This window comes from Bos indicus x Bos taurus, chromosome 3, assembly GCF_003369695.1.
Source record: "Bos indicus x Bos taurus breed Angus x Brahman F1 hybrid chromosome 3, Bos_hybrid_MaternalHap_v2.0, whole genome shotgun sequence".
NCBI classification, from domain to species: Eukaryota; Metazoa; Chordata; class Mammalia; order Artiodactyla; family Bovidae; genus Bos; species Bos indicus x Bos taurus.
The window spans coordinates 80,812,057-80,839,051 of NC_040078.1; the positions used below are offsets into that span (position 1 = coordinate 80,812,057).

At 40.3% G+C, this 26,995-nt stretch overlaps 1 protein-coding gene across 2 annotated transcripts in view; it reads right to left on the reverse strand.

The window, feature by feature from the left end:
- RAVER2 (ribonucleoprotein, PTB binding 2) overlaps positions 1-26,995 on the reverse strand; it is a 137,132-nt gene that overhangs the window by 97,504 nt on the left and 12,633 nt on the right. For both annotated transcript variants that reach the window (XM_027537019.1, XM_027537018.1), the window contains exon 2: positions 10,161-10,227. In XM_027537019.1, coding sequence (XP_027392820.1) covers positions 10,161-10,227 — 67 coding nt within the window. The remainder of the gene's footprint in view (positions 1-10,160; positions 10,228-26,995) is intronic.

The window sequence follows — 26,995 nt, forward strand, 5'->3', positions numbered from 1 at the left end:
ACTACCGCACAATTGCACTCATCTCACACGCTAATAAAGTAATGCTCAAAATTCTCCAAGCCAGGCTTCAGCAATATGTGAACCATGAACTTCCTGATGTTCAAGCTGGTTTTAGAAAAGGCAGAGGCATCAGAGATCAAATTGCCAACATCTGCTGGATCATGGAAAAAGCAAGAGAGTTCCAGAAAAACATCTATTTCTGCTTTATTGACTATGCCAAAGCCTTTGACTGTGTCGATCACAAGAAACTGTGGAAACTTCTGAAAGAGATGGGAATACCAGACCACCTGACCTGCCTCTTGAGAAACCTATATGCAGGTCAGGAAGCAACAGTTATAACTGGACATGAAACAACAGACTGGTTCCAAATAGGAAAAGGAGTACGTCAAGGCTGTATATTGTCACCCTGCTTATTTAACTTATATGCAGAGTACATCATGAGAAACGCTGGACTGGAAGAAGCACAGGCTGGAATCAAGATTGCCAGGAGAAATATCAATAACCTCAGATATGCAGATGACGCCACCCTTATGGCAGAAAGTGAAGAGAACTAAAAAGCTTCTTGATGAAAGTGAAAATGGAGAGTGAAAAAGTTGGCTTAAGGCTCAACATTCAGAAAACAAAGATCATGGCATCCGGTCCTATCACTTCATGGGAAATAGATGGGGAAACAGTGTCAGACTTTATTTTTGGGGGCTCCAAAATCACTGCAGATGGTGATTGCAGCCACAAAATTAAAAGACTCTTACTCCTTGGAAGGAAAGTTATGACCAACCTAGATGGCATATTCAAAAGCAGAGACATTACTTTGCCAACAAAGGTTCGTCTAGTCAAGGTATGGTTTTTCCTGTGGTCATGTATGGATGTGAGAGTTGGACTGTAAAGAAGGCTGAGTGCCGAAGAATTGATGCTTTTGAACTGTGGCGTTGGAGAAGACTCTTGAGAGTCCCTTGGACTGCAAGGGGATCCAACCAGTCCATTCTGAAGGAGATCAGCCCTGGGCTTTCTTTGGAAGGAATGATGCTAAAGCTGAAACTCCAGTACTTTGGCCACCTCATGCGAAGAGTTGACTCACTGGAAAAGACCCTGATGCTGGGAGGGATTGGGGGCAGGAGGAGAAGGGGATGACAGAGGATGAGATGGCTGGGTGGCATCACTGACTTGATGGATGTGAGTCTGGGTGAACTCCGAGAGTTGATGATGGACAGGGAGGCCTGGCATGCTGCGATTCATGGGGTTGCAAAGAGTCGGACACGACTGAGCGACTGAACTGACTGACTGAACTGATGATTAGTGATATTGAACACCTCTCCATGAATCTGTTGCCCACCTGTATGCCTAATTTGGAAAAATGTCTCTTTAGATATCCTCTGCCAGGTTTTTAATTATATTATTCTTTTGCTATTGAGTTGTATGAGTTCTTTAGGTATTATGGATATTAGCTCCTTATCAGATATAATTTGCAAATATTTTCTCCCATCAAGTAGAGTGGTGGTGGTGTTGTGCTAGTCACTTAGTCATATCTGACTCTTTGTGACCCCATGGACTGCAGCATGCCAGATTCCCTGGCTTTCATCATCTCTCAGAGTTTGCTCAAACTCATGTCCACTGAGTCAGTGATGTTATCCAACCATCTCATCCTCTGTCATTCCCTTCTCCTCCTGCCTTCAATCTTTCCCAGCATCAGGGTCTTTTCCAGTGAGTTGGCTCTTCACATCAGGTGGCCAAAGTATTAGAGCTTCAGCTTGATTCATCAGTCCTTCCAATGAATATTCAGGGTTGATTTCCTTTAAGATTCAGTAGTGTGGACAATGTTAATTCTTCCAGTCCATGACCATGGAATACCTTCTGTTATTTGTCACTTCTTCAGTATCTTTCATAAGTGTCTTATTAAGTGATCTTTTTTTGATCTTTTTTCTTTCAGCAAAGAAAGATGTTGCCCCATGGTCTTCTCATTTGTATTGTTTCCAATAAATATGTAGTCATATTTCTATTTGTCCATCTAAACGTAACATGTCCTTGGTGGGGAGAGCTGTTTTTAAGATTTTCTCTTTATCACTAATTACAAGTAAGTTGATTACAAATGTACCTTATTGTACGTTTTTCACGTTTTATGCTTAAGGTTGGTTAAGCTTTGAGGATCTCTGGGTTCAGGCCAAATCTGGAAAATTTTCAGCTAGTAATTCTTCAACTGTCTTTTCTGTATTACTTTCTCTCTCATATGGAGACTCCATTACTCCAATATTAGGGCTTTGAAGTTGGCCATAGTTCATGGATAACTTTGTTCATGTTTTACAGTTCTTTTTTCCTGTTTCATTTTGGCTGTTTCCATGTATTCACATTCACTGATCTGTTCCTCTGCAATGTCTACTCTGCTGTGAATCCCATCTACCCATCCCGTTTTTCATCCCAGAAATTGTAGTTTGCATTTCTAAAAGTGTGAATTAAGTATATTTAACATCTTCCATCCTCTATTTAATATGTTCAATTTTTACTATAAATTCTTGTACATATGAAACACAGTTATAAACTGTTTTAATATATCTATTTCAATTCCAGGTCAGTTTTGATTGATTTCTCATTATGGGCTGTACTTTTCTGCTTCTTTGCCATACCTGGTCATTTTTAATTGGATACCAGACACTAAATTTCTACCTTGTTGGGTACTGGATGTTTTTATATTCAAGCAAATATTCTTGAGGTTTTTTCCTGGGTCGTGTTTAAGTTATCGGGAATGAGCTTGATCCTTACAGGTCTCACTTTAAAATTTTTAGCATTGTTAGTCTAGAGTTAATTTTCTCCACTTGAAACAAAACATTTTTGAATACTCCTGATCAACCATGAATCATGATGTCTATCATCCTAGCTGGTAGGAATAGCACCATTCCTGGCTAAAAGTGAGCTGTAAAGCCTTTGTCAATATTTTTAACATTAAAGTTGAACATAACTTACAAACCCAGTAATTCACTTGCGGAGAAACCACTGCAATGTCTATCAAAAGAAAGTAAAAGCATACTCATTGCAGTATTTTTTGAAATGCTGGAAAAGTTAAAGCTTCCTAAATGCCTGTTAGTAATGAACAGATTTATCAGTGGTGATAAATTCACAGGACAGAATAATATATAGTAGTTTAAATCAATGAACTAAAGCTATATGTACAATGCCACATCTGGTCATTTAGTTGCTAAATGAAAAATACAGGAGAATACCATTTATGTTGTTTAAAAAACACCAAGTACAACACTGTTAACTTTACATATAGTAGAATTTCAGACATTAGTTGGGATGCTATCAGAAACCACTTCACAATTTCAAAGACTTAACAAAACAGAAGGGTTTCTCTTCCTTGTTCATCATGCATATCCCATGCTGAAAGGAAGGAAGGAGGCTTTGCTCATAGCCACTCTAGGACTGTTTAAAGAGGACATACAACCTTCCTCGATCACTTTAGCAAGTTGCACGGTGAGCAGTCAATCACATGCCAGCTCTGAAATCTTCTACCTGGAGGGGATACATGTCACTTTCACTGCACTTCATTCATTGAAAGCCAAATCACATGTCCACTGGTAACTTCAAAGAGAGACAGGGAAGCACTATTTACCCTATGACAGGAACAAAAAGAATCTGCGAACAGCTCTAATAACTACCACAATGGAATGGCACAGATGGAAAGTGTGCACCAAATTTTTTAGTGCTTGCCCTTTGGCAAGGAGGGATGGCGGGAATGGAGTCAGAGAGAGGTAAAAACTTGATTTCATTTTTAACTGTAGTGTTCTTTTCTATATTTCTAAGTCACAAAAAGCAAATGCAGAATTTCTTATCATACTATCAGAGGTATTCACTTAATAGTACTACATTAGGGATCTAGCATCTATATAATATTTTAATGACAAAAATACTTCAAAGTCTTTTTAAATTGAAATATAATCAACACATTAAAATTAGTTTCAAGTATCTAACATAATAGGGTTCCCCCATGGCTCAAAGGTAAAGAATTCATCTGCAATGCAAGAGCTACAGGGTCAAACCCTGGGGCAGAGCACAGCAACCCACTCCAGTATTCTTGCTTGGAGAATCCCATGGACAGAGGAGCCTGGTGGGCTACAGTCTATAGGGTTGCAAAGAGTCTCCTGCATCTCCTGCATTGAAAGCAGGAACTCCTGCATTGCTTTAGGGTAGCCCCAATGCAGGGGACACAGGTTCAATCCCTGCTTGGGGAATTAAGATCCCACATGCTTTGGGGCAACCAAGCACTGGGATGCCATGCACTGCAACTAGAGAAGACTCCATGTGCTGTAACTAGAGAAAGCCTACAGAGCAGTGAAGATCCAGTGCAGCCAGGAAAAAAAACCAAAAACCTTCGAATTTGGGAGTCAGTATCACGACTTAGAGACTAAATACCCACCTCCCCCACACACACACACATATGATGGTTATATCATCCTTCAGACATTTCTTTACTTTTTTGTCATCTCAAAGAGATGTTTTTAAATATTTACATATCATATGGACACAGAGAAAATAATCTAATTTAGGTTTTTAATCTCAGATATAACACATGCAGAAAAATTAAACAATTTTCCCAATTTGTATTGGGAAATTTACATAATTTATTCACTAAATCCAATAATATATTCTTAAAAATGAACAATACTAAGCAAATTCAAAACACTCATTAAAATGTTATAACATTAGGACATTCATTATAAAACTTCATAAAGCTCTGGCAATATTATATATATTTTTAAAAAACCTACAAAAATTCCATTTTTTGCCTAAGTTTTTATTGAGGTATAGTTGGAGAAGACTCTTGAGAGTCCCTTGGACTGCAAGGAGATCCAACCAGTCCATTCTGAAGGAGATCAACCCTGGGATTTCTTTGAAAGGTATGATGCTAAAGCTGAAACTCCAGTACTTTGGCCACCTCATGTGAAGAGCTGACTCATTGGAAAAGACTCTGATGCTGGGAGGGATTGGGGGCAGGAGGAGAAGGGGACGACAGAGGATGAGATGGCTGGATGGCATCACTGATTCAATGGACGTGAGTCTGAGTGAACTCCGGGAGTTGGTGAGGGACAGGGAGGCCTGGCATGCTGCGATTCATGGGGTCGCAAAGAGCTGGACACGACTGAGCGATTGAACTGAACTGATAGTTGATTTACAATATTGTATCATTTTAGGTGTATGTCAGTGATTCAAATGTTCACAGATTATATTCCATTTAAATTATTATAAAATATTGGCTACTTCCCTGTGCCGTACAATGTATCTTTACAGCTTATTTTATGTGTAATAGTTTGTACCTCTTAATCCTCTACCCTTATCTTGCCCTTCCCTGTTTCCTCTCCACACTGGTAACTACTAGTTTGTTCTCAATATCTGTGAGTCTGTTTCTGCTTTGTCATATTCGTTTGTTTTAGTTTTAGATTCCACATATAAGCAATAACATACAGTATTTATCTTTGTCTGTCTGACTATTTCACTAAGCACAAGACCCTGCAGGTCTATCCATGTTGCTGCAAAAGGCAAAATTTCGTTTTTTCCTTTATGGCTGAATGGTATTGCATTGTGTGTGTGTATATACATATGTGTGTGTGTGTGTATACCACCTCTTCTTTATCTATTCATCTGTTGATGGATGCTTAGGTTGCCTCATACTTGGCTACTGTAAATAGCACTGATACGAACATTGGGGTGCATGTATCTTTTTGAATTAGTGTTTTCACTTATTTAGCCAGGAGTGGAGTTGCTAATCATACGGTAGCTCAATTTTTCGTCCTATGAGGAACCTCCACACTGTTTTCCAGAGGCTGCACCAATTTACATTGGTATAAATCCAAATCCCCAACATTGTATGAGAGTGCCTTTTCATCATATTTCTGATGTTTGTTTTTGGGTTTTTTTTTTAAACAATAGTCATATTGATAAGTGTGAGGTGATATTTCATTGTGATGTTGATTTGTAGTTCTCTGAAGATTAGCAATGCTAAGCATCTTTTCACTTGCCTCTTGGCCACCTATATGTCTCCCTTGGAAAAATGTCTATTCAGGTCTTCTGCTCATTTTAATTGGATTGTTTAGTTTTTTTGATATTGAGTTGTATGAGCTGTTCATATATTTTGAATATTAACCACCTATCAGTCATACCATTTGCAAATGTTTCTCCCATTTGGTAGGTTGTCTTTTCATTTTATCAATGGTTCCCTCACTATGCAAAAGCTTTTAAGTTTAATTAGGTCCCATTTGTTTATTTTTGCTTTTGCTTCCTTTGCTTTAGGAGGGATAGCCAAAAAAAATACTGCTATGGGATTTATATCAAAGAATGTTCTGCCTATGTTGTCTTCTAGGATCTTATGGTTTCCAGTCTTACATTTAGATTTTTAATCCATTTTGAGTTTAGTTCTTTATATGGTATGAGAAAATGCTCTAATTTCATTCTTTTACAAGAACTGTTCAGTTTTCTGAGCATCATTTCTTGAAGAGACTGTATCAAATTCATTGATGAGTTTTTGGTGGCATCTTTAGAAATCTCTATGTATAACATGTGTCATCTGTTTTACTTCTCCCTTTCTAATTTGGGTTTTTCTTCTTTTTATTGTCTGACTGCTGTGGCTAAGACTTCCAATACCATGTTGGACAAAAGTGGCAACACTGGGCATCCTTGCCTTGGTCTTGATCTTAGAGGAAATGCTTTCAGCTTTTCACCACTAAATATGATGTTAGCCATGGCTTATCAGATGGCCTTTATTATTTTGAAGTCTGTTCCCTCTTTGTTGAGGGTTTTACCCACTTTGTTGAGAGTTTTAACCATAAATGGATGCTGAATTTTGTTAAAAGCTTTTTCTGCATATTTAGATGGTCACGATTTTTATTCCTCAATTTAATATATTTATCATATTAATTTGCAGATTTTGAACTATGCTTGCATCCCCAAAATAAGCCCTGCTTGCTTATGGTATATGATCTTTTCAGTGTATTGCTGCTTTCAGTTTGCTGATATTTTGTTGAGGATTTTTACATCCATGTTCATCAGCATACTGTCTTGTACTTTTCAATTTTTGTGGTATCTTTGGTTTTGTTATCAGGGTGATGCTGGCCTTGTAGAATAAGTTCAGAAATATTCATTCCTCTGTAATTTTTTTTCAGTAGTTTGAGAAGGATACATGTTAACTCTTCTCCAAACATTTAATAAAAAATACCTGTGAACCCATCCAAACTGGTGCTTTGGATTCTACTTGTGTGTAAAACTGTGAAAGTGAAAGTTTCTCAGTCATGTCCAACTCTCTGTGGCCCCATGGACTATACAGTATACTGCATAGTCCATGGAATTCTCCAGGCCAGAATATTGGAGTGGATAGCCTTTCCCTTCTCCAGGGATTTTCCAAACCCAGGGATCGAACCCGGGTCTCCTGTATTGTAGGTAGATTCTTCACTAGCTGAGCCACAAGGGAAGCCCATAAAACTTTCAATCTCTCCATCAAATCTGAATGAAAGTCTTTCTTGCTATAGTATTCTTGGTTGTAGGTTCTTCCCTTTCATCACTTTAAATATATTGTGCCACTCCCTTCTTGCCTGCATAGTTTCTGTGGAAAAGTCAGCTGATTGCCTTACAGGAGTTTCCTTGTATATAACTTATTACTTTTCCCTTGCTGCTTTTTATACTGTCTTTATCTTTATTTTTTGCCATTTTAATTACAAAGTGTCTTGCTGTGGTCCTCTTTGGGTTGGCCCTGTTTGACACTCTCTGTGCTTCCTGTACCTGAATGTTTGTTTTCTTTCTCAGGTTAGGGAAGCTTTTCAATTATTATGTCTTCAAATATGTTCTCTGCCTCTTTCTCTCTCTTCTCCTTTTGGGATCTCTATAATGTTAGTGTGCCTGATGTTGCCTCTGAGGTCTTTAAAACTGTCCTCATTTCTTTTTATTCTTCTTTCTGTTAAGCATCAGTAATTTCCACTCCTGTCTTCCAGCTCATTGATTCATTCCTCTTATCATTTAATTTACTTTTGATCCCTTCTGGCGTAGTAGAAGGAATCCACCATCCTGCTATTCTTTATTTCAGTTACTGCATTCTTTATCTCTGTTTGGTTCTTTTTATAAATTTTCTGATCCTTTGTTAAAAACATCTAACTTCTTACTCTGTATAACCTATCTTCTCCCAAGTTCTCTGATCATCTTTACAATCACTACCTTGATTTCTCAAGGAGACTGCCTATCTCCACTTCACATAGCTCTTACTGGAGTTTTATTCTCGCTTGTTCTTTTGGAACAGGCTCTTTTGGCACTTCATTTTGTCTAATTTGCTGTTTTTTTCCCTACATATCTGGTAGGGTGGTTACACCCTGACTTGGGAGGAGTGGCCTTTTGTAGGAGACGTCCTATGTGTACTGACAGTGCACTCCTGTCTGGCCGCCAGAGCTATACGCCCTAGGGGTGCCCCCTATGTGAGCTGCATGCAACCTTCTGTTGTGGCAGGCTGACCACTGCAGAAGTCCGGTAGGTGTGGCTACCTGGTCCAGCCGGTTGCCAGGCCCTGCATTGTGAAGAAGCTGCTGATGATGGTTGGTGGGACCATGTCACAAGCTGAGGAGCCAGTGCTGGCTCTCTCATGGGCAAAGATGAGTTCTGGGAAAGAGGTGGTTGCAGGACCAGGGTTCCTGATTTAGTTTTGGACTGCTGGTGGAGGGGCTGCTTCCTGACATGGCTGGCTGTAGGTTCTGGGGTGTCCAAAAGCTGGTGCTGTTCCACTGCCTGGATTCTTGGGCAACTGGGTAAGTAGTCCAAGAGCTGGTGTTGGCCTGCTGATGGGCGGAGCTGGGACCCAGGGTGTCCCAGGGCTGGTGCCAGCTCATCGGCAGACAAAGATAGGCATCACCCTCTCCCCCAACCAGGTTTTTCAGCTGCAGTGCCCTGGGAGTTCCAAATCTGGTGTCAACCCACTGGTGGATGGTGCTGGATCCTGCATGCTAAGGGGCACAAGGTGTCCCAGAACTGATATTGGCCTGGTGGTGGGCAGAGCCAGGGTGTGAGGGGTCCTGGGGCTGATATCATCCTGTTGTGTATTGGTTAAATTCTGACAGGGCAGGCTGCAGTGATGTGGTGGCCCTGAGGCTGATGTAGGCCTGCCTGCTGGTGGACAGGATTGGGATCCAGAGACTCCCAGGACTGGTGCTGGCCCACCAGTAGGTAAAGCTGGGTTCTGGGGTTTGTGCTGGCCAACTGGTAGACAGAGTTGTGTCCTGGGGTCTCTGGCTACAGGGCCCAAGGGGTCCCAGAGCTAGTGATGGCTCACTGGTGGATGGAGTCATGTCCCAGGATCTTCAATTGAAGGGCCCTGAGTATCCTTGAGCTGGTTTTAGTCCATCTGTGTGTGGGGCTGGTTCCCAATACAATTGGCTCTGGAGTCCTAGGTGTCCTAAAGCTTGTATTGACTTCCTGGTAGGTGGGGCTGGATTCTAGGGAACCTGGTTGAGGGGTCCAAGGTGTCTCAGAGCTGATGCTAGACTGCTGGTGATGGGCTAGGTCCTGCCATGGCAGGCTATGGGGCTGCGGTGGGCTTGGGGCTGGTGTCTGCCCACTGGTGAATAAGGCTGGTTGAGAGGCTACAGCCAGCCCACCGGTGGGCAGAGCCAGAGCCCAAGGGGGTCCTTCCCACTGGTGGCTGGCTGCAGGGCCCCAGGGGTCCCAGGGCTACTGGTATGTAGAACTGGGTCCTGGCTGCTCTGGTGGACAGGGCGTGGCGTCAGGATGGCTGACACCAGGGTGGCTCAAGGGGGCTTAAGGCAACCTGCCTATTGATTAGGGAGGCTGTGTTCCTACCCTGTTAGTTCCTTGGCCTGATGCATCCCAGCAGTGGTCCAGAAAGGTTGGTGAGCAGGGCCAGGTCAGACACTAATAACCTAGATGGAGGATTCTAAAGTGGTTCTTGCCAGCACCAGTGTCCATATGGTAGAATGAACTCCCTAAAGCTGCATTAATTTATGTGACTAAAATTTAGAATAATTATATTACCTTCAGAAAATAAATTATGTAACGTGTATATGATTTAATGTTTAAGAAATTCAGAGATTAGTTTAAGAATAAAAAGACACTTAGCTTTTTTGCTCTATAATGGCAACATGCAGAATTAAAATAAAATCAGGTGCTTAGAACAGAATTCTTACCTGTTCGCTTATTTCTGTCCACATAACAGTATTTTAATTCATAGTCTTGTAATAAATCATGAACTTCCTGAAAGAGACAAAACATGAACTCAATGAACACACGAGTGCAGTTGGTGGATAATCCACCTGTATTAGCCTACCACCACTACCATCACCATTCCCCACGTAAAAGTCTTCTGTGGTTCTCTATCCCTCATTTAAATAAAGGCATTCAAGGCCCACCAGACCTGGCACCAACTTACCTCTTCAAATGTATCTCCCAACATACTCCTACATATGCCCACATTCCTGCTCAGATGAACACCTCCTCTCTCAAGAGTATACCATGTACAATCTTCATTCTGAATTTATGCTGACACCTTGAACTTCCATGGGGCAAACAACTACTACAGATCCCAAATTCACCTGGAATCACATGCATCCTTTGAAATCCCAGCTCAAATATTTTTCTATGAAGATTTTTTTTCTAATTCTTTCCCACAGTACATCACCTCTATGCTAACATTGGTCATACTTTATGCCTCTCTTACAGAAATGTTAAACATTTCTATTTGGGTACTACAAACTGAGTTTTTAACGAGTATTACACTTGTAGAGGGCTTCCTTGGTAGCTCAGGAATCTGCCTGCAATGCAGGAGACCCTGGTTCAAATCAAAGGGGACTCAAAGGGGAACTTTGAGTCAGGAAGGTCCCCTGGAGAAGGGATAGGCTCCACACTCCAGTACTCTTGGGTTTCCCGAGTAGCTCAGATGGTAAAGTATCCACCTGCAATGTGAGAGACCTGGGTTCAATCACTGGGTTGAGAAGATCCCCTGGAGGAGGGCATGACAAACCACTTCAGTATTCTTGCCTGGAGAATCCCCCTAGTGGGCTACAGTCCATGGGGTCACAGAGTCAGACACAACTGAGTGACTAAGCACACACATATCTGTAGATGGTAATACCAATATAAAGAATAAATAAACATAAAATAAAACCTAACTTAGAGATCCCTGGAAATGAAGCAATAACCCTCAAGTTATAGTATGCAGCCCAATTTCTTTCCCCTCAGTTCCCCAAGATGTTTAAACTGGTTTTCTGGTTTGTTCAGCTTGTATTACTCGTCCATTCTGAATTCTTAAATTCTGATATCATAACTTCCATCCACCTGGGAAAATACACTATATTTTGTCTATTTCTCTAATCAGATGAAGTTGCTCAGTCGTGTCTGACTCTTTGCGACCCCCTGGCCTGTAGCCCACCAGGCTCCTCTGTCCATGGGATTTTCCAGACCAGAATACTGGAGTGGGTTGCCATTTCCTTCTCCAGGGGATCTTCCCAACCCAGGGATCGAACCCAGGTCTCCTGCAGGCAGATGCTTTAACCTCTGAGCCACCAGGGAAGCCCAATTTCTCTAATACCTTCTATTAAATTGATACTACTTGAGTACAGGAACTATATTTTATCTGTATATTACCCATATTGCTTTGAATATACTAAGCACTCACATAAACATTAAAGTAAATATAATTTGCCATTCATTTGATATTAGGCCCTGAAAATTTTACTCATAATATACAACAGATATCACTATTACTTTTTAAAGGAATTGAACTATCGCATTACTGGACGTTTGGACCCAGATAGAGAGTGGTACAGCCAACCTGTTCTGTACTACAAACAAATACACTAGACAGACATAAGTGCTAGGGTGTTAAGTCTGTAACCTATCAATAATTAATTCAAGAATAATAATTCTTATTACTGCTATTTTTATACTTAACACTCACTCAGTTTTTACTAGGTACCAGAGCATTGAAGTCACCCTTTTATTAAAAACACAGGAAACCACAGAAGAGAGAAAATTCAAGCAACTTGCCAAAGTCTTACACTTAGTCAATTTCTGAGTGTAGATTCACCAACTGGTTAGGTTCCAGGGAACTGTACTCTTAACCCCTATGCTATACTGACTTATTCCTTCTAGGATTATCTAAAAATAGTACACTGCCACAGATAGTTAAAAGACCAATAGCTCTAGTGCCTTAATAAGGGATCAACTGGAAATGAAAAATAAATAAGAGGGTAGTTTCAAATTGAGAAACACTTTGTCTTTCAACCCAATGCAAGGGGGTGGGGAAACTGACCTAACAGGCATAGTATAAAACAAGCTGGGTGAAAAAAAGACAATCATCTTTTATATAAGAAAGATAAGAAAGGTAAAGTTGATAATTTAGTATTCTTTATTAGTCAATATTTTAAAATATATATACTTACCAATTGTGTAAAATACTGTTTGATGAATTATATGGTAATACGATCAATATATAGTTTATATATAACTATGATAAGTTTTGATCTTGTAAGCATCAACATCTTATTGGACTTAGAAAACAGCATAAGAAACTCACTAAGAAAACGTAACTCTCTCAATAGCATACCCTACACATCTTGCTAACAGGCTCATTGAATACTTTATATAGAAGGTGACACAGTTTTGTTTGAAGGCATCAAGTGTATGCTTTCAGTTGCACAAACTCTAATCTCTCATTTCACTAGTTAACAGCTGTCAAATGCCAAAGAAAACATGATACCGCTCTTCACTTTATCAAGTATCCAAAAACAATGACATGTTATATTACTCATTTAGCTGAGAGAACCACCTGAGAGAGATCTTAAGTTTTCAAGGATGCATTTTTGCAAGTTGAAAATTTTATTTTTAAAGTACCCATATTTCTAAGCACAGCTTTCCCATGTATCAGATGTGGAATACAGACTTCGCCAACTCAGAAAGTTTACAAAACTTCCTGCAAAGAAAAAAAGAATTATTTTTCCTCATGCCCTGGTTGCTCTGACCCAGGAAAAAGTAGGTCACTCCTCAATTTGAGCCTTGGCAAGTTGGCCAAATTAAAAACTTAAAACCTGAAAGAGAGTCCTGAACCATTTGCCAAAATCCGACTATGATACACATCACACAAAACTGAAAGTACTAAGATCACGTCTCCCTCTTCTAATGTAGCTTTAGGATACTTCTATGAATTTACAAACTAACTTTAAGGAATGAAGTTGCACATTTGATGAAGACTCTTTGTCCTCTGACTAGCAATATCTGCTATACATTTCTTACAGTAGGATGAGCTCATTAAAACTGGTAACTGTTAGATAGCTTTAGTAATCTATTTCCAGACCAGACTCACAATCACTCCCTGGAACTGAAAAGTTTTCCACATATGAAGTGTTTTCTGGGAAGAGGTTCAATAACTTTCAGCTCAAAGCAGTCAAACAATAAACCCCCAAAAGTTAAACAACCATTGTTTCAGCTCATCTGGACCTCTTCTTGATTGAAAGCCAGCCTTAGTTTTAAATCTGAATCACATTGTCTTCTAAGCCCTTCATAGACTTTAAATCAGCTATAAATATATATATATATATATAGAGAGAGAGACTATAAAAACAACTTTTCATATATTAAAACACTCTTCTTTAAAATTTCACTTTTTTTTTGGAATGAAAAAAATATTGGGATGGCCAAAAAGTTCATCTGTGTTTTTCTGTAAGATGGGACCCAAATGAACTTTTTGGTCAACCCAATATTTTTATTTATGTTCTTATAAAATGTAAAATGATTTGATAATACAAAAGGATTATCTGTAACATATAATATGAGGCATTATAATGAAATAAGCACCCAGGAGTTCAACAGCACACTTAACACTGTTCTATCCCACTATGTCTTCCTTCACGGACCCATCCCCCATAGCTAGAGTCCTCACACAGGTCTGTATTCCCTAACAATATATTCTGTTGGTTTGTTTCTGAGCTTTAATAAAAATGGTATTATGCTATTTTAATCTTCTGTGCCTTGTGTTTTATACTCAATATTATGTTTTTAAAATTCACTCACGATCCACATGGCTACTGCGCATTTATTCACTACTGAATATTCTGTGACTATTTATACTATGGAATATTTATTCCATTCTGTGACTTCAGTATGATTTACTGATCCACTTTTCTATCAATGAATACTTGATTTGCTTCCAGGCTGCTGTTGTTTTGCTACTTTTACATATATATATTTACAATTACTATCACCTTCTTGTAAACTTTACATATCTCCTGGTGTTCATGGGCAAAAATTTCTGAAGGCATGAACGTCCTATATATACATCTTTATAAGAAAGTGCCAACTTCTCTATCAGAATGACTATTACAGTTTACATTCCCATCAATATATGAGAGTCCTTACAATGCTTGGTCTTAGAAGATACTTAAATTTTGTCAATTTAGTGGATATAAAGTCATACTTCTTGTGCTCTTGATTTTGCACTCCCTTGATTAATAAGGCAGGGCATTGTGATGGTTAGTTTTATATGTGAACTTGGCTAAAGAATCTAGTTATTAAACTCAATAATCTAGGTGTTGCTGTAAAGGTATTTTATAGATATGGTTAATATCTACAATCAGCTTACTCTAAAGTGAAGGAGATCCCCTTTAATAATATGGGTGGGCCCCATCTAATCAACTGAAGACCTGAAGAGAAAAAAGGGTATTCTGAAGAAGAAATCCTGCCTTAAGATTGTAGCATCAGGGCTCCCAAGGTGGACCAGAGGTTAAGAATCCATCTTCTAACCCAGGGGCTATAGGTTCTATCCTTGGTTAGGGAACTAAGACTGCACAGGCCATGGTGCAATTAAGCTCATGTGCTGCAACTACTGAGCCCACACACTCTAGATCCTGGGCCAAATTAGACAGAAGCCCATACACCACAAGGAAGATCCAATGCAGCCAAATAAATAAGACTGTAGCATCAACACCTGCCTGAGTTTCTAACCTGTTGGTATGCCTCACCGGATTTTAGATTAGGCCGCCCCCTCAATCAACCAATCAACTTCTCTATGTATGTCAGATCAGTTCAGTTGCTCAGTCAGGTCCAACTCTGCGTCACCATGGACTGCAGCACCCCAGGCTTCCCTGTTCATCACCAACTACCAGAGCTTGCTCAAACTCATGTCCATCAAGTTGGTGATGCCATCCAACCATTTTATTCTCTGTCATCCCCTTCTCCTCCTGCCTTCAATCTTTCCCAGCATCAGAGTCTTTTTCAATGAGTCAGTTCTTCACATCAGCAGGCCAAAGTATTGGAGTTTCAGTTTCAGTATCAGTCCTTCCAATGAATACTCAGGACTGATTTTCTTTAGGATGGACTGGTTGGATCTCCTTGCAGTCCAAGGGACTCTCAAGAGTCTTCTCCAACACCACAGTTCAAAAGCATCAATTCTTAGGTACTCAGCTTTCTTCAACTTTCACATCCACACATGACTACTGGAAAAACCGCAGCTTTGACTAGACAGACCTCTGTCCACAAAGTAATGTCTCTGCTTTTAAATATGTTGTCTAGGTTGGTCATAGCTTTTCTTCCAAGGAGCAAGCGTCTTTTAATTTCATGGCTGCAGTCACCATCTGCAGTGATTTTGGAGCCCAAGAAAATAAACTCTCTCACTGTTTCCATTATTTCCCCATCTATTTGCCATGAAGTGATGGGACCAGATGCCATGATCTTAGTTTTTTGAATGCTGAGTTTTAAGCCAACTTTTTCACTCTCCTCTTTCACTTTCATCAAGAGGCTTTTTAGTTCTTCACTTTCTGCCATAAGGGTGGTGTCATCTGCATATCTGAGGTTATTGATATTTCTCTGGGCAATCTTGATTCCAACTTGTGCTTCATCCAGCCCAGCATTTTGTATGATGTACTCTGCATATAAATTAAATAAGCAGGGTGACAATATTCAGCTTTGACTTATTCCTTTCCCAATTTGGAACCAGTATTTTGTTCCATGTCCAGTTCTAACTGTTGCTTCTTGATCTGCATATAGGTTTCTCAGGAGGCAGGTAAGGTGGTCTGGTATTCCCATCTCTTGAAGAATTTTCCACAGTTTGTTGTGATCCACACAGTCCAAGGCTTCAGCATAGTTAATAAAGCAAAAGTACATGTTTTTCTGGAACTCTCTTGCTTTTTCGATGATCCAACGGATGTTGGCAATTTGATCTCTGGTTCCTCTGCCTTTTCTAAATCCTTGAACATCTGGCAATTTGATCTCTGGTTCCTTTGCCTTTTCTAAATCCTTGAACATCTGGAAGTTCATGGTTCATGTACTGTTGAAGCCTGGCTTGGAGAATTTTGAGCATTACTTTGCCAGCATGTGAGATGAGTAAAATTGTGCAGTAGTTTTAACATTCTTTGGCACTGTCTTTCTTGGGGATTGGAATGAAAACACCTTTTCTAGTCCTGTGGCCACTGCTGAGCTTTCCAAATTTGCTGGCATACTACATTTTGCTGGCATATTTGCTCATGTATGTATATAAATACAAATTAATATAAATATTATATATAATTTACTGTTTCCCAAAAGTTGTAAAATGCTTTATTCACTTAGTCTTTAGTCCGTTAGAGTTAGCTACATTATTCCAGCCGTAAAGTGATTCTGGTATTGCCGTTAATCTCATAGGGAAATTTTTAAATATTTTACCATTGAATATGATTGTTTTTGGTTTCTGGAGATATTCTTTAAGTTTGGGAATCTTCTATTCCTATTTGCTATGAGTTTTTATTATGAATGGATATTAAATGTTATCAGTAGTTTTTTCTACATCTATTGCAATGACTTAAATCCTATCTTCATGCCAGGGGTCACCAAATTTTTATTTCCACCTCAGATGTCTCTCCGAGGAGCCACACCTATGTATGCCATTGCTTGCTTAGAACTACCTTTGAATGTTCAGTTCAGTCACTCAGTCGTGTCCGACTCTTCGCGACCCCATGAACTGCAGCATGCCAGGCCTCCCTGTCCATCACCAACTCCTGGAGTTCACTCAGACTCACGTCCATCGAGTCAGTGATGCCATCCAGCCATCTCATCCTCTGTCATCCCCTTCTCCTCCTGACCCCAATCCCTCCCAGCATCAGAGTCTTTTCCAATGAGTCAACTATTCTCATGACGTGGCCAAAGTACTGGAGTTTCAGCTTCAGCATCATTCCCTGCAAAGAAATGCCAGGGCTGATCTCCTTCAGAATGGACTGGTTGGATCTCCTTGCAGTCCAAGGGACTCTCAAGAGTCTTCTCCAACACCACAGTTCAAAAGCATCAATTCTTCGGTGCTCAGCTTTATTCACAGTCCAACTCTCACATCCATACATGACCACAGGAAAAACCATAGCCTTGACAAGACAGACCTTTGCTGGCAAAGTGATATCTCTGCTTTTGAATATGCTATCTAGGTTGGACATAACTTTCCTTCCAAGAAGTAAGCGTCTTTTAATTTCATGGCTGCAGTCACCATCTGCAGTGATTTTGGAGCCCAAGAAAATAAAGTCTGACACTGTTTCCACTGTTTCCCCATCTATTTCCCATGAAGTGAAGGGACCGGATGCCATGATCTTCATTTTCTGAATGTTGAGTTTTAAGCCAACTTTTTCACTCTCCTCTTTAACTTTCATCAAGAGGCTTTTTAGTTCCTCTTCACTTTCTGCCATAAGGGTGGTGTCATCTGCATATCTGAGGTTATTGATATTTCTCCCGGCAATCTTGATTCCAGCTTGTGTTTCTTCCAGCCCAGCGTTTCTCATGATGTACTCTGCATAGAAGTTAAATAAGCAGGGTGACAATATACAGCCTTGACGCACTCCTTTTCCTATTTGGAACCAGTCTGTTGTTCCATGTCCAGTTCTAACTGTTGCTTCCTGACCTGCATACAAATTTCTCAAGAGGCAGGTCAGATGGTCTGGTATTCCCATCTCTTTCAGAATTCTCCAAAGTTTATTGTGATCCACACAGTCAAAGGCTTTGGCATAGTCAATAAAGCAGAAATAGATGTTTTTCTGGAACTCTCTTGCTTTTTCCATGATCCAGCAGATGTTGGCAATTTGATCTCTGGTTCCTCTGCCTTTTCTAAAACCAGCTTGAACATCAGGAAGTTCACGGTCCTTTGAATGTTACACACCTTATAATACTTTTTTTTGGCCCAACACAAGGCCATATACGTTTCATGATATTGGGTGAGTAAACTGTGAAAGAAAATGAAGTTGCTCAGTTGTGTCTGACTCTTTGCGACCCCATGGACTGTAGCCTACCAGGCTCTTCCGTCCATGGGATTTTCCAGGCAAGAATACTGGAGTGGATTGCCATTTCCTTCTCCAGGAGATCTTCCTGACCCAGGGATTGAACCCAGGTCTCCAGTACTGTAGGCAGACGCTTTACTGTCTAAGCCACCAGGAAAGTCACCTTGACTGAGTAAATGTGGTGTCAATTTAACTCAGCTAAATTTTTAACAGCTTTCAATGCAGCTGTTTTGCTGGAAAGTTCATTTGAATACCAACTTTTTGCCAGAGGAACATTTTGACATGGCCTAAAAAGATTAGTAAACTTTCAATTTTTTATTAGCAGTATAATAATAATAATAATTTACTGAATATTTACTTTATCCCAGGCTTTTTACTGAAATAATCTTGTTTAACCATAACAACCCCTTGGTCTGGATTTTTAAGTTGGATATTATTATGGAGTTTATAGCCAAGGTTACTAAGGCCTAGAGAAGGAACTTGTACAGACAATATATAATCAATCTGGGATTCAAACACAATTTGACATACTTTAGACCAAACACACTGAATTATTCTAAATCTTAAGTATCAGTGATACAAAAATAAAATCTATGAACTGTTCATTTCCATCACATTTCTAACGCTTACTATATCACTAACCTCCTAACCTTAGAGCAGAGATCAGGGTTAAGAACAACGTTTGGGAGATAAAAGCAACAATTTTACTTTTTGACAGCTAGATGTCTGAATGGAGAAGGCGATGGCACCCCACTCTGGTACTCTTGCCTGGAAAATCCCATGGATGGAGGAAGGCTGCAGTCCATGGGGTCGCTAGGAGTCGGACATGACTGAGCGACTTCACTTTCACTTTTCATTTTCATGCATTGGAGAAGGAAATGGCAGCCCACTCCAGTGTTCTTGCCTGGAGAATCCCAGGGACAGGGGAGCCTGGTAGGCTGCCGTCTATGGGGTCGCACAGAGTCGGACACGACTGAAGCGACTTAGCAGCAGCAGACGTCTGAATGCATCACTCTCTTGTTTTTAAATATTTCAATAGACTCTCATTTTCTTTAAAATAAAATTCAAATTCTCTTAAATAGCTTTCAATCATCTGGTCCTGCTTCATGTGCTAGCCTTAAATTGAATCACTACCCTTCTCAAACTCTGCGTATTGCTATGGATATTCCTCACCCCTCTCTTTAGCTCCTTTCCCCTAGTTTATTTCTCTCCCCCTGGGTTTCAACTTTAACGAATTTCTCTAAGAAGCCTTTCTGACTCTCTCAAGTGTGGAGTAGATATCCTCCTTCTGTGCCCCCACAGCATTTTTTACTTTTCCCATCACAACACTCATAGCACCCATCATCTGTATTTTAACTGCTTATATACCTGAATCTTCCTTAGATTGCAGGCTTAGTAAATAGCAAATACCATGCATCTGACCTTGTTCGTAAAAAGGTCTCCAACGTCTAGCAAAAAGCAGACTTTGAATATTTAAATGCATATTTGTTTCTACATATCATCTTGATCAACTCCAATACAGCATTCTTTTCTGAGATTATTTTACAATCTAAACATAAACCAATATATTGAAAGTGCTCAAAAATTACTCTTTACACTAACCTAATACATAGCTCACTTCTTTAAAAGAAAATATTTGATCCACCTCCTAAAGCAATGAAAATAAAAACAAAAACAAACAAAAGGGACCTAATTAAACTTAAAAGCTCTTGCACAGCAAAGGAAATCATGAACAAGATGAAAAGACAACCCTCAGGATGAGAGAAAATATTTGCAAATGAAGCAACAAAGGACTAGTCTCCAAAAGACACAAACACCCCATGCAGCTCAGTATCAGAAAAACAACCCAGTCAAAAACAGGCAGAAGACCTCAACTGACACCTCTCCAAAGAAGACACATAGATGAAAAGCTGCTCAACATCACTAATTATCAGGGACATGTAAATCAAAACTACAATGAGGTTATCAATTCACACCAGTCAGAACGGCTATTAGCAAAAAATCCACGAACAATAAGTGCTGGAGAGGATGTGGAGAAAAGGGAACCCTCTTACACTGCCAGTGGGAATGTAAGCTGATATAGCCACTGTGGAGAACAGTTTGGAGGTTCCTTGAAAAGCTTAACACAGCACTACCGTATGACCCAGCAATCCCACTACTGGGCATATACCCTGAGAAAATCATAATTCAAAAGGACACATGCACCCCGATGTTCACTGCCGCACTAGTCACAACAGGCAGGACAAGGAATCAACCTAAATGTCCAATGACAGATGAATAGATAAATAAGGTGTGGTACATATATACAACGGAATATTGAGTGTGTGTTAGTCGCTCAGTTGTGTCCAACTCTGCAACCCCATGGACTGTAGTCCCCCAGGCATCTCTGACCATGGAATTTTCCAGGCAAGAATACTGGAGTGGGTTGCCATTCCCTTCACCAGGGGATCTTCCCAACCCAGGGATCAAATCCAGGTCTCCTGTATTGCAGATTCTTTACTGTCTGAGTCATTACTCAGTCACTAAAAGGAACAAAATAGGGTCATTTGTAAAGACATGGATGAGCCTAGAGTCTGTCATATAGAGTGAAGTCAGAAAAACAAATACTGTGTATTAATGCATATGTGTGGAATATAGAAAGATGGTACAGATGAACCTATTTCCAAGCCAGGAATAGAGACCCAGATATATGGACATAAGGGAAAGAGTGGGGGTGGGACGAACTGGGAGATTGAGATTGACATATATATACTACCACCTAGTTGGAAGCTGCTATAAAGCTCAGAAAGCTCAGTTAGATGCACCTGAGGCAGCGGCTGGGTGGGGGCACTGGAAGGGAAGTCCAAGAGGGGATATAGGTATGCATATGGCTGATCTACTTGAGCGTGCAACAAAAACGAACACAACATTGTCAAGCAGTTGTATTCCATTTAAAAAAAGTTCTGAGCAAAAAGAAAAAATAAAGTGCTCAAAAAATTACTCTCTTTACACTAATCTAATACATAACTTACTTCTTTAAAAGAAAATATTAACATACCTCAAATTAATTAATATTATATGTCTAGCAATAAGAGGCAGAGAAGGCAATGGCACCCCACTCCAGTACTCTTGCCTGGAAAATCCCATGGACGGAGGAGCCTGGTAGGCTGCAGTCCATGGGGTCGCTAGGAGTCGGACACAACTGAGTGACTTCATGTTCACTTTTCACTTTCATGCATTGGAGAAGGAAATGGCAACCCACTCCAGTATTCTTGCCTTGAGAATCCCAGGGTTGGGGGAGCCTGGTGGGCTGCCATCTATGGGGTCGCACAGAGTTGGACACGACTGTAGCGACTTAGCAGCAGCAGCAGCAGCAGCAATAAGAGGTTCTCCATGAGCAGTTCTTGCTTACAGACATCCCCAATAGATAGATTTAGATAACCAAAGAAAATGTAGATAGAATTGTTAAATCTAATAGATTTAGATAACCAAAGAAAATTTCTTTATTTTCCCAAATAAAAGCCAGACAGAAATTACAATCTCCTCTTCTCTGACACAAGTGTTTTTCTTTTCAAACATCACCTGGATGTATGACTAATTATCAAAAATTAAATTGTTTAAAAATAACCCCCATTTGTTATCTCTCAGTACTGTAGGTCAAAAGTTCTGGCAAGCTCAAATGAATTCTCAGGGTCTCTCAAGGCCAAAATCAAGGTCTTAGGCAGGCTGAGCTCTTATCTGGAAGCTCTAAGGAAGAATGCACTTCCACTCATGAAGTCAGTTAGCAGAATTCAGTTTCTTGCAGTTGTTGAACTGAAGTCCCCATTTTCTTGCTGGTTGTCAGTTGGGGACCACACTCAGCATCTAGAGACGGCTCTAAAATCCTTGTATGTGGACCCCTCCATCTTCAAACCCAGCAACAGTGCATCAAATCCTTCCTGTGCTTCAAATCATCTGACTTCTCCCTCTGCTAACAGCTGGAGAAAATTTTGCTTTCAAAGGACTAGTATAGTCAGATATGTCTCACCTGGATAATCTCCCTTTTGATAATCCCAAATCAACTGAGTAATAACCTTAATTAGATCTGCAAAAATTCTCTTCTGTCATGTATGTAACAATCACACATGTGACACCTTAGTAGGCAAAGCTCAAGAATATACGAGCATATGTATTATGTACATAGTCACAGTTTCATGGATTAGAAATCTTGGGGGGCTATTTCTAAATTCTGCCCACAACAATCACTAACAATAGATACCACTGTACCCTTGGGCCTCCCTGGTGGCTCAGTGGTAGGGAACCTGCCTGCCAATGCAGGAGAAGCATGTTCAATCCCTGGGTCAGGGAGATCCCCTGGAGATGGAAATGGCTACCCACTCCAGTAATTTTGCCTGGGAAATCTCACGGACAGAGGAGACTGGTGGGTTACAGTCCATGGGGTCACAAAAGAGTCCGACATGACTTAACGACTAAACAACAACTGTCCCTTAAACATACTTACACAAAACATCTTATTTAATACCTCAGGTTTCAGAGCTCAAGCAAGGTGAGAAGGAGACTTGCCCAGAAGGGAAACCCAGCTCAGAGTGTCAAGAACTCAAGCAAGGTGAGAAGGCCTTCTGGCCAGTGGAACAGCCCAGTGCAGGAAGAAGGAGCTTAAATTGGATGAGGCGGGCATCTGCATGGGAGAGGAGACAGCTTCCTCACAGTGGTGATGGGAGATTACTTACTCACAGGAGAATTGTTCAAATAAGTAAATATGTTAAGGACCATGAACATCAGGTTTCTCCTTGTCAGAAAAAGAAGGAACAAATATGGATTGGGAGAGAGCTAGCGAGAAATCCATTATGTTAGACTGCAGTCTAATACATCAGTGTGAACTCATTACTCTCAATAAAGGTGGAAATGTATGTGTGTACATAATACATGCTGGTGCTGCTCCTAAGTTGCTTCAGTTGTGTCTGACTCTGTGCGACCCCATAGACGGCAGCCCACCAGGCTCCCCCGTCCCTGGGATTCTCCAGGCAAAAACACTGGAGTGGGTTGCCATTTCCCTCTCCAATGCATGAAAGTGAAAAGTGAAAGTGAGTCGCTCAGTCGTGTCCGACTCTTCACGACCCCATGGACTGCAGCCTACCAGGCTCCTCCATCCATGGGATTTTCCAGGCAAGAGTACTGGAGTGGGTTGCCATCGCCTTCTCCGACATAATACATATGCTAGTATATTCTTGAGCTTTGCCTACTAAGAGCAATTGACAGCAGTGACATCTCAAAGGCAATGAGTACATCTAGCTCCCAGATCCTGGCTTCTTAACATCATTTCCCCTAAAAAAAACTAGGCTTTGTAATGGTCATTGAGACTGTCACCACAAAATATCACAGGCAACAGAAACTTACCTTCCTCACAATTCTGAAAGCTAGAACTCCAAGACCAAAGTTCTACTTGGTTTGGCTTCTGCTGAGATCTTCTCCCTGGCGGGTACATGGTCACCTCCTCACTATGTCCTCCCATAGCCTCTCCTTGGTGATTGCACTCATTGGGGTAGGGCTGGGGGCGAGGCACACAGCAGAAAGAGAGCTTTCTGGTGTCTTTTCTTCAATGACAATTATCCTATCAGACCAAAGCCCCACCTTTATGACTTCCTTTAAATTTATTTACTTCCACAAAGACCCCAGCCATACTGGCACTTACGGCTTCAACACATAAATTTGGGGGAACACAACCCTAATGAAATGGATGATTCAAGGGCGAAAGCAGTGGTCCCAAATCTTTTTGGCACCAGGGACCGGTTTCGTGGAAGACAATTTTTCCACAGAGCAGGCAGGGGGTGGGGATGGTTTGGGGATGATTACAGCACATTAAATTTATTGTGGTCCTATAAGCATCCAGTACCGCCACTGATCTAACAGGAGGCGGAGCTCCGGTGGTAATGGAAGCGATCCGGAGCAGCTGCAAACACAGGTAAAGCTTCCCTTGCTTGTGCACCACTCACCTCCTGCCGTGCGGCCCGGTTTCTAACAGGCCACAGAGCAGTACCAGCCCACAGCCTTGGGGTCTGAGATCCCTGGGCTAAAGCACAGAAAGTAACAAGCTACATCACCTTACCGTGTCAAAAACAAAGGAACTGCTCAGTGAACGACAGGGACACGTCAAAAGCATATCAGACCAAAAGACAAGATATAGAAGCAACCTAAGCATCCATGAAAAGATAAAAGGGTAAAAAAGATACTGTATATGTACACACGATGGAATATTAGCTTAAAATAATGATTAATAATTAGTTTAAAATAATGTTAAAAATAATGAAATTTTGCCATTTGCTACAACATACTTGGACCTGGAAGGTATTATGCTTAGTGAAAATTAGACAGAGAAAGATAAATACTATGTTATCACTTACATGTGGAATTCAAAAAATAAAACAAAGAAAGAAATGAATATAACAAAACAGAAACAGATTTACTGATATAGAGAACATCCTAGTGGTTACCAAGGGGGAGAGAGATGGGGAAAGGCTGCGAGAGACAGGGGTAGGGGAGGAAGAGGTACAAAGCAGCATGTATTAAATAAGCAAGATATAAGGATGTAATATATGACACAGGGAATATAGCTAGAATATAGCTAATATTTCATCACTTTAAATGCAGTATAATCTATAAAAATACTGAATCACTCTGTTGTACACTTGAAATTAATATAACATTGCAAATCAACTATAAAAAAAAAAAAAAAAAAAGGACCCGTTCCTTAACTGTGAGAACCGAACTAGTGACTTGTTTCCAAAGAACAGTGAACAGGAAAAAAAAAAGAGAATCTTTACAAAGTGATGTAGCAGACATAATTTTAAACAAGTGATCAAGGTTAACATCACCAGTAGAAGTCATGCTGATGACATGTACCCCATCAAACAACGTGATCAGAAGTGGACTTCACCTCTGTGGAATTCTTCCCCAAATTCCATAACCCTGATCTCCCATAATAAAATGATTATACAAACCCAAGGTGAAGGGCGTTCTAAAAAATTTCTGACCAAATTATCAAGTCATGAGAAACAAAGAAAAGACTAAGAAACAGGTGTATAATGGAGACTAAGGAGATGTGATACCTGAATGTGGTACCCTGGATTGTAACCTCCAACAGGAAAAGGACATAAGTGAAAAAACAAATGAAATCCAAGCAAGTCTATAGTTCAGTTAATAATAATGTACCAATGTTACTTCCTTAGTCTTGACTAGTTTACCTTGATTACAAGATTTGACATTAGGGAAACTGGGTAGAGAATATATGGGAACTCCATGTACTACCTTTGTAACTCTTTCTGTAAATCAAAAATTATTGCAAAATAAAAAGTTTATTTAAAAAAGGAAATAGGAGCCAGCTTAAAGAAGTTCCCACTATCCAAATGTAAAACAATTAAGGCATAAAACTAAGTAATGATAGTAATGGAGCATAACTCACTGAACAACATAGGAAACCAAGAGTTTACTTTTGATATAAAGTAATAAATTAATAAATTGAACACTAGAAAGGGAATACAGGCATACCTCAGAGATACTGTAGGTTTGGTTCCAGATCACTCAATAAAGTGAATATCCAAAGTGAGACATATTTCTTTTTGGCCTTCCAAAAAAAAGTGCATATGAAAGTTATGTTTACACTATACTGCCATATATTAAGTGTGCAGTAGCACTGTCTTTAAAAAGCACATAATTTAAAAATACTTAACTGGGGAAAATTCTGAAAGAGATGGGAATAGCAGACCACCTGACCTGCCTCTTGAGAAACCTGTACGCAGGTCAGGAAGCAACAGTTAGAACTGGACATGGAACAACAGACTGGTTCCAAATAGGAAAAGGAGTACGTCAAGGCTGTATATTGTCACCCTGTTTATTTAACTTATATGCAGAGTACATCATGAGAACAGTGGGCTGGAGGAAGCACAAGCTGGAATCAAGATTGCAGGGAGAAATATCAATAACCTCAGATATGCAGATGACACCACCCTTATGGCAGAAAGTGAAGAACTAAAGAGCCTCTTGATGAAAGTGAAAGTGGAGAGTGAAAAAGTTGGCTTAAAGCTCCACATTCAGAAAACTAAGATCATGGCATCTGGTCCCATCTCTTCATGGCAAATAGATGGGGAAACAGTGGCTGACTTCATTATTTTGGGCTCCAAAATCACTGCAGATGATGATTGCAGTCATGAAATTAAAAGATGCTTACTCCTTGGAAGGAAAGTTATGACCAACCTAGACAGCATATTAAAAGGCAGAGACATCAGTTTGCCAACAAAGGTCTGTCTAGTCAAAGCTACGGTTTTTCCAGTAGTCATGTATGGATGTGAGAGTTGGACTATAAAGAAAGCTGTGTGCCAAGAATTGATGCTTTTGAAGTGTGGTGTTGGAAAAGACTCTTGAGAGTCCCTTGGATTGCAAGGAGATCCAACCAGTCCATCCTAAAGCAGATCACTCCTGGGTGTTCATTGGAAAGACTCATGCTAAAGCTGAAACTCCAGTACTTTGGCCACCTGATGTGAAGAGCTGACTCATTAGAAAAGACCCTGATGCTGGGAAAGATTACGGGCGGGAGGAGAAGGGGACGACAGAGGATGAGATGGTTGGATGGCATCACCAACTAAATGGACATGAGTTTGGGTAGACTCCGGGAGTTGGTGATGGACAGGGAGGCCTGGAGTGCTGCGGTTCATGGGGTCGCAAAGAGTTGGACACAACTGAGCGACTGAACTGAACTTGCTAAAAAA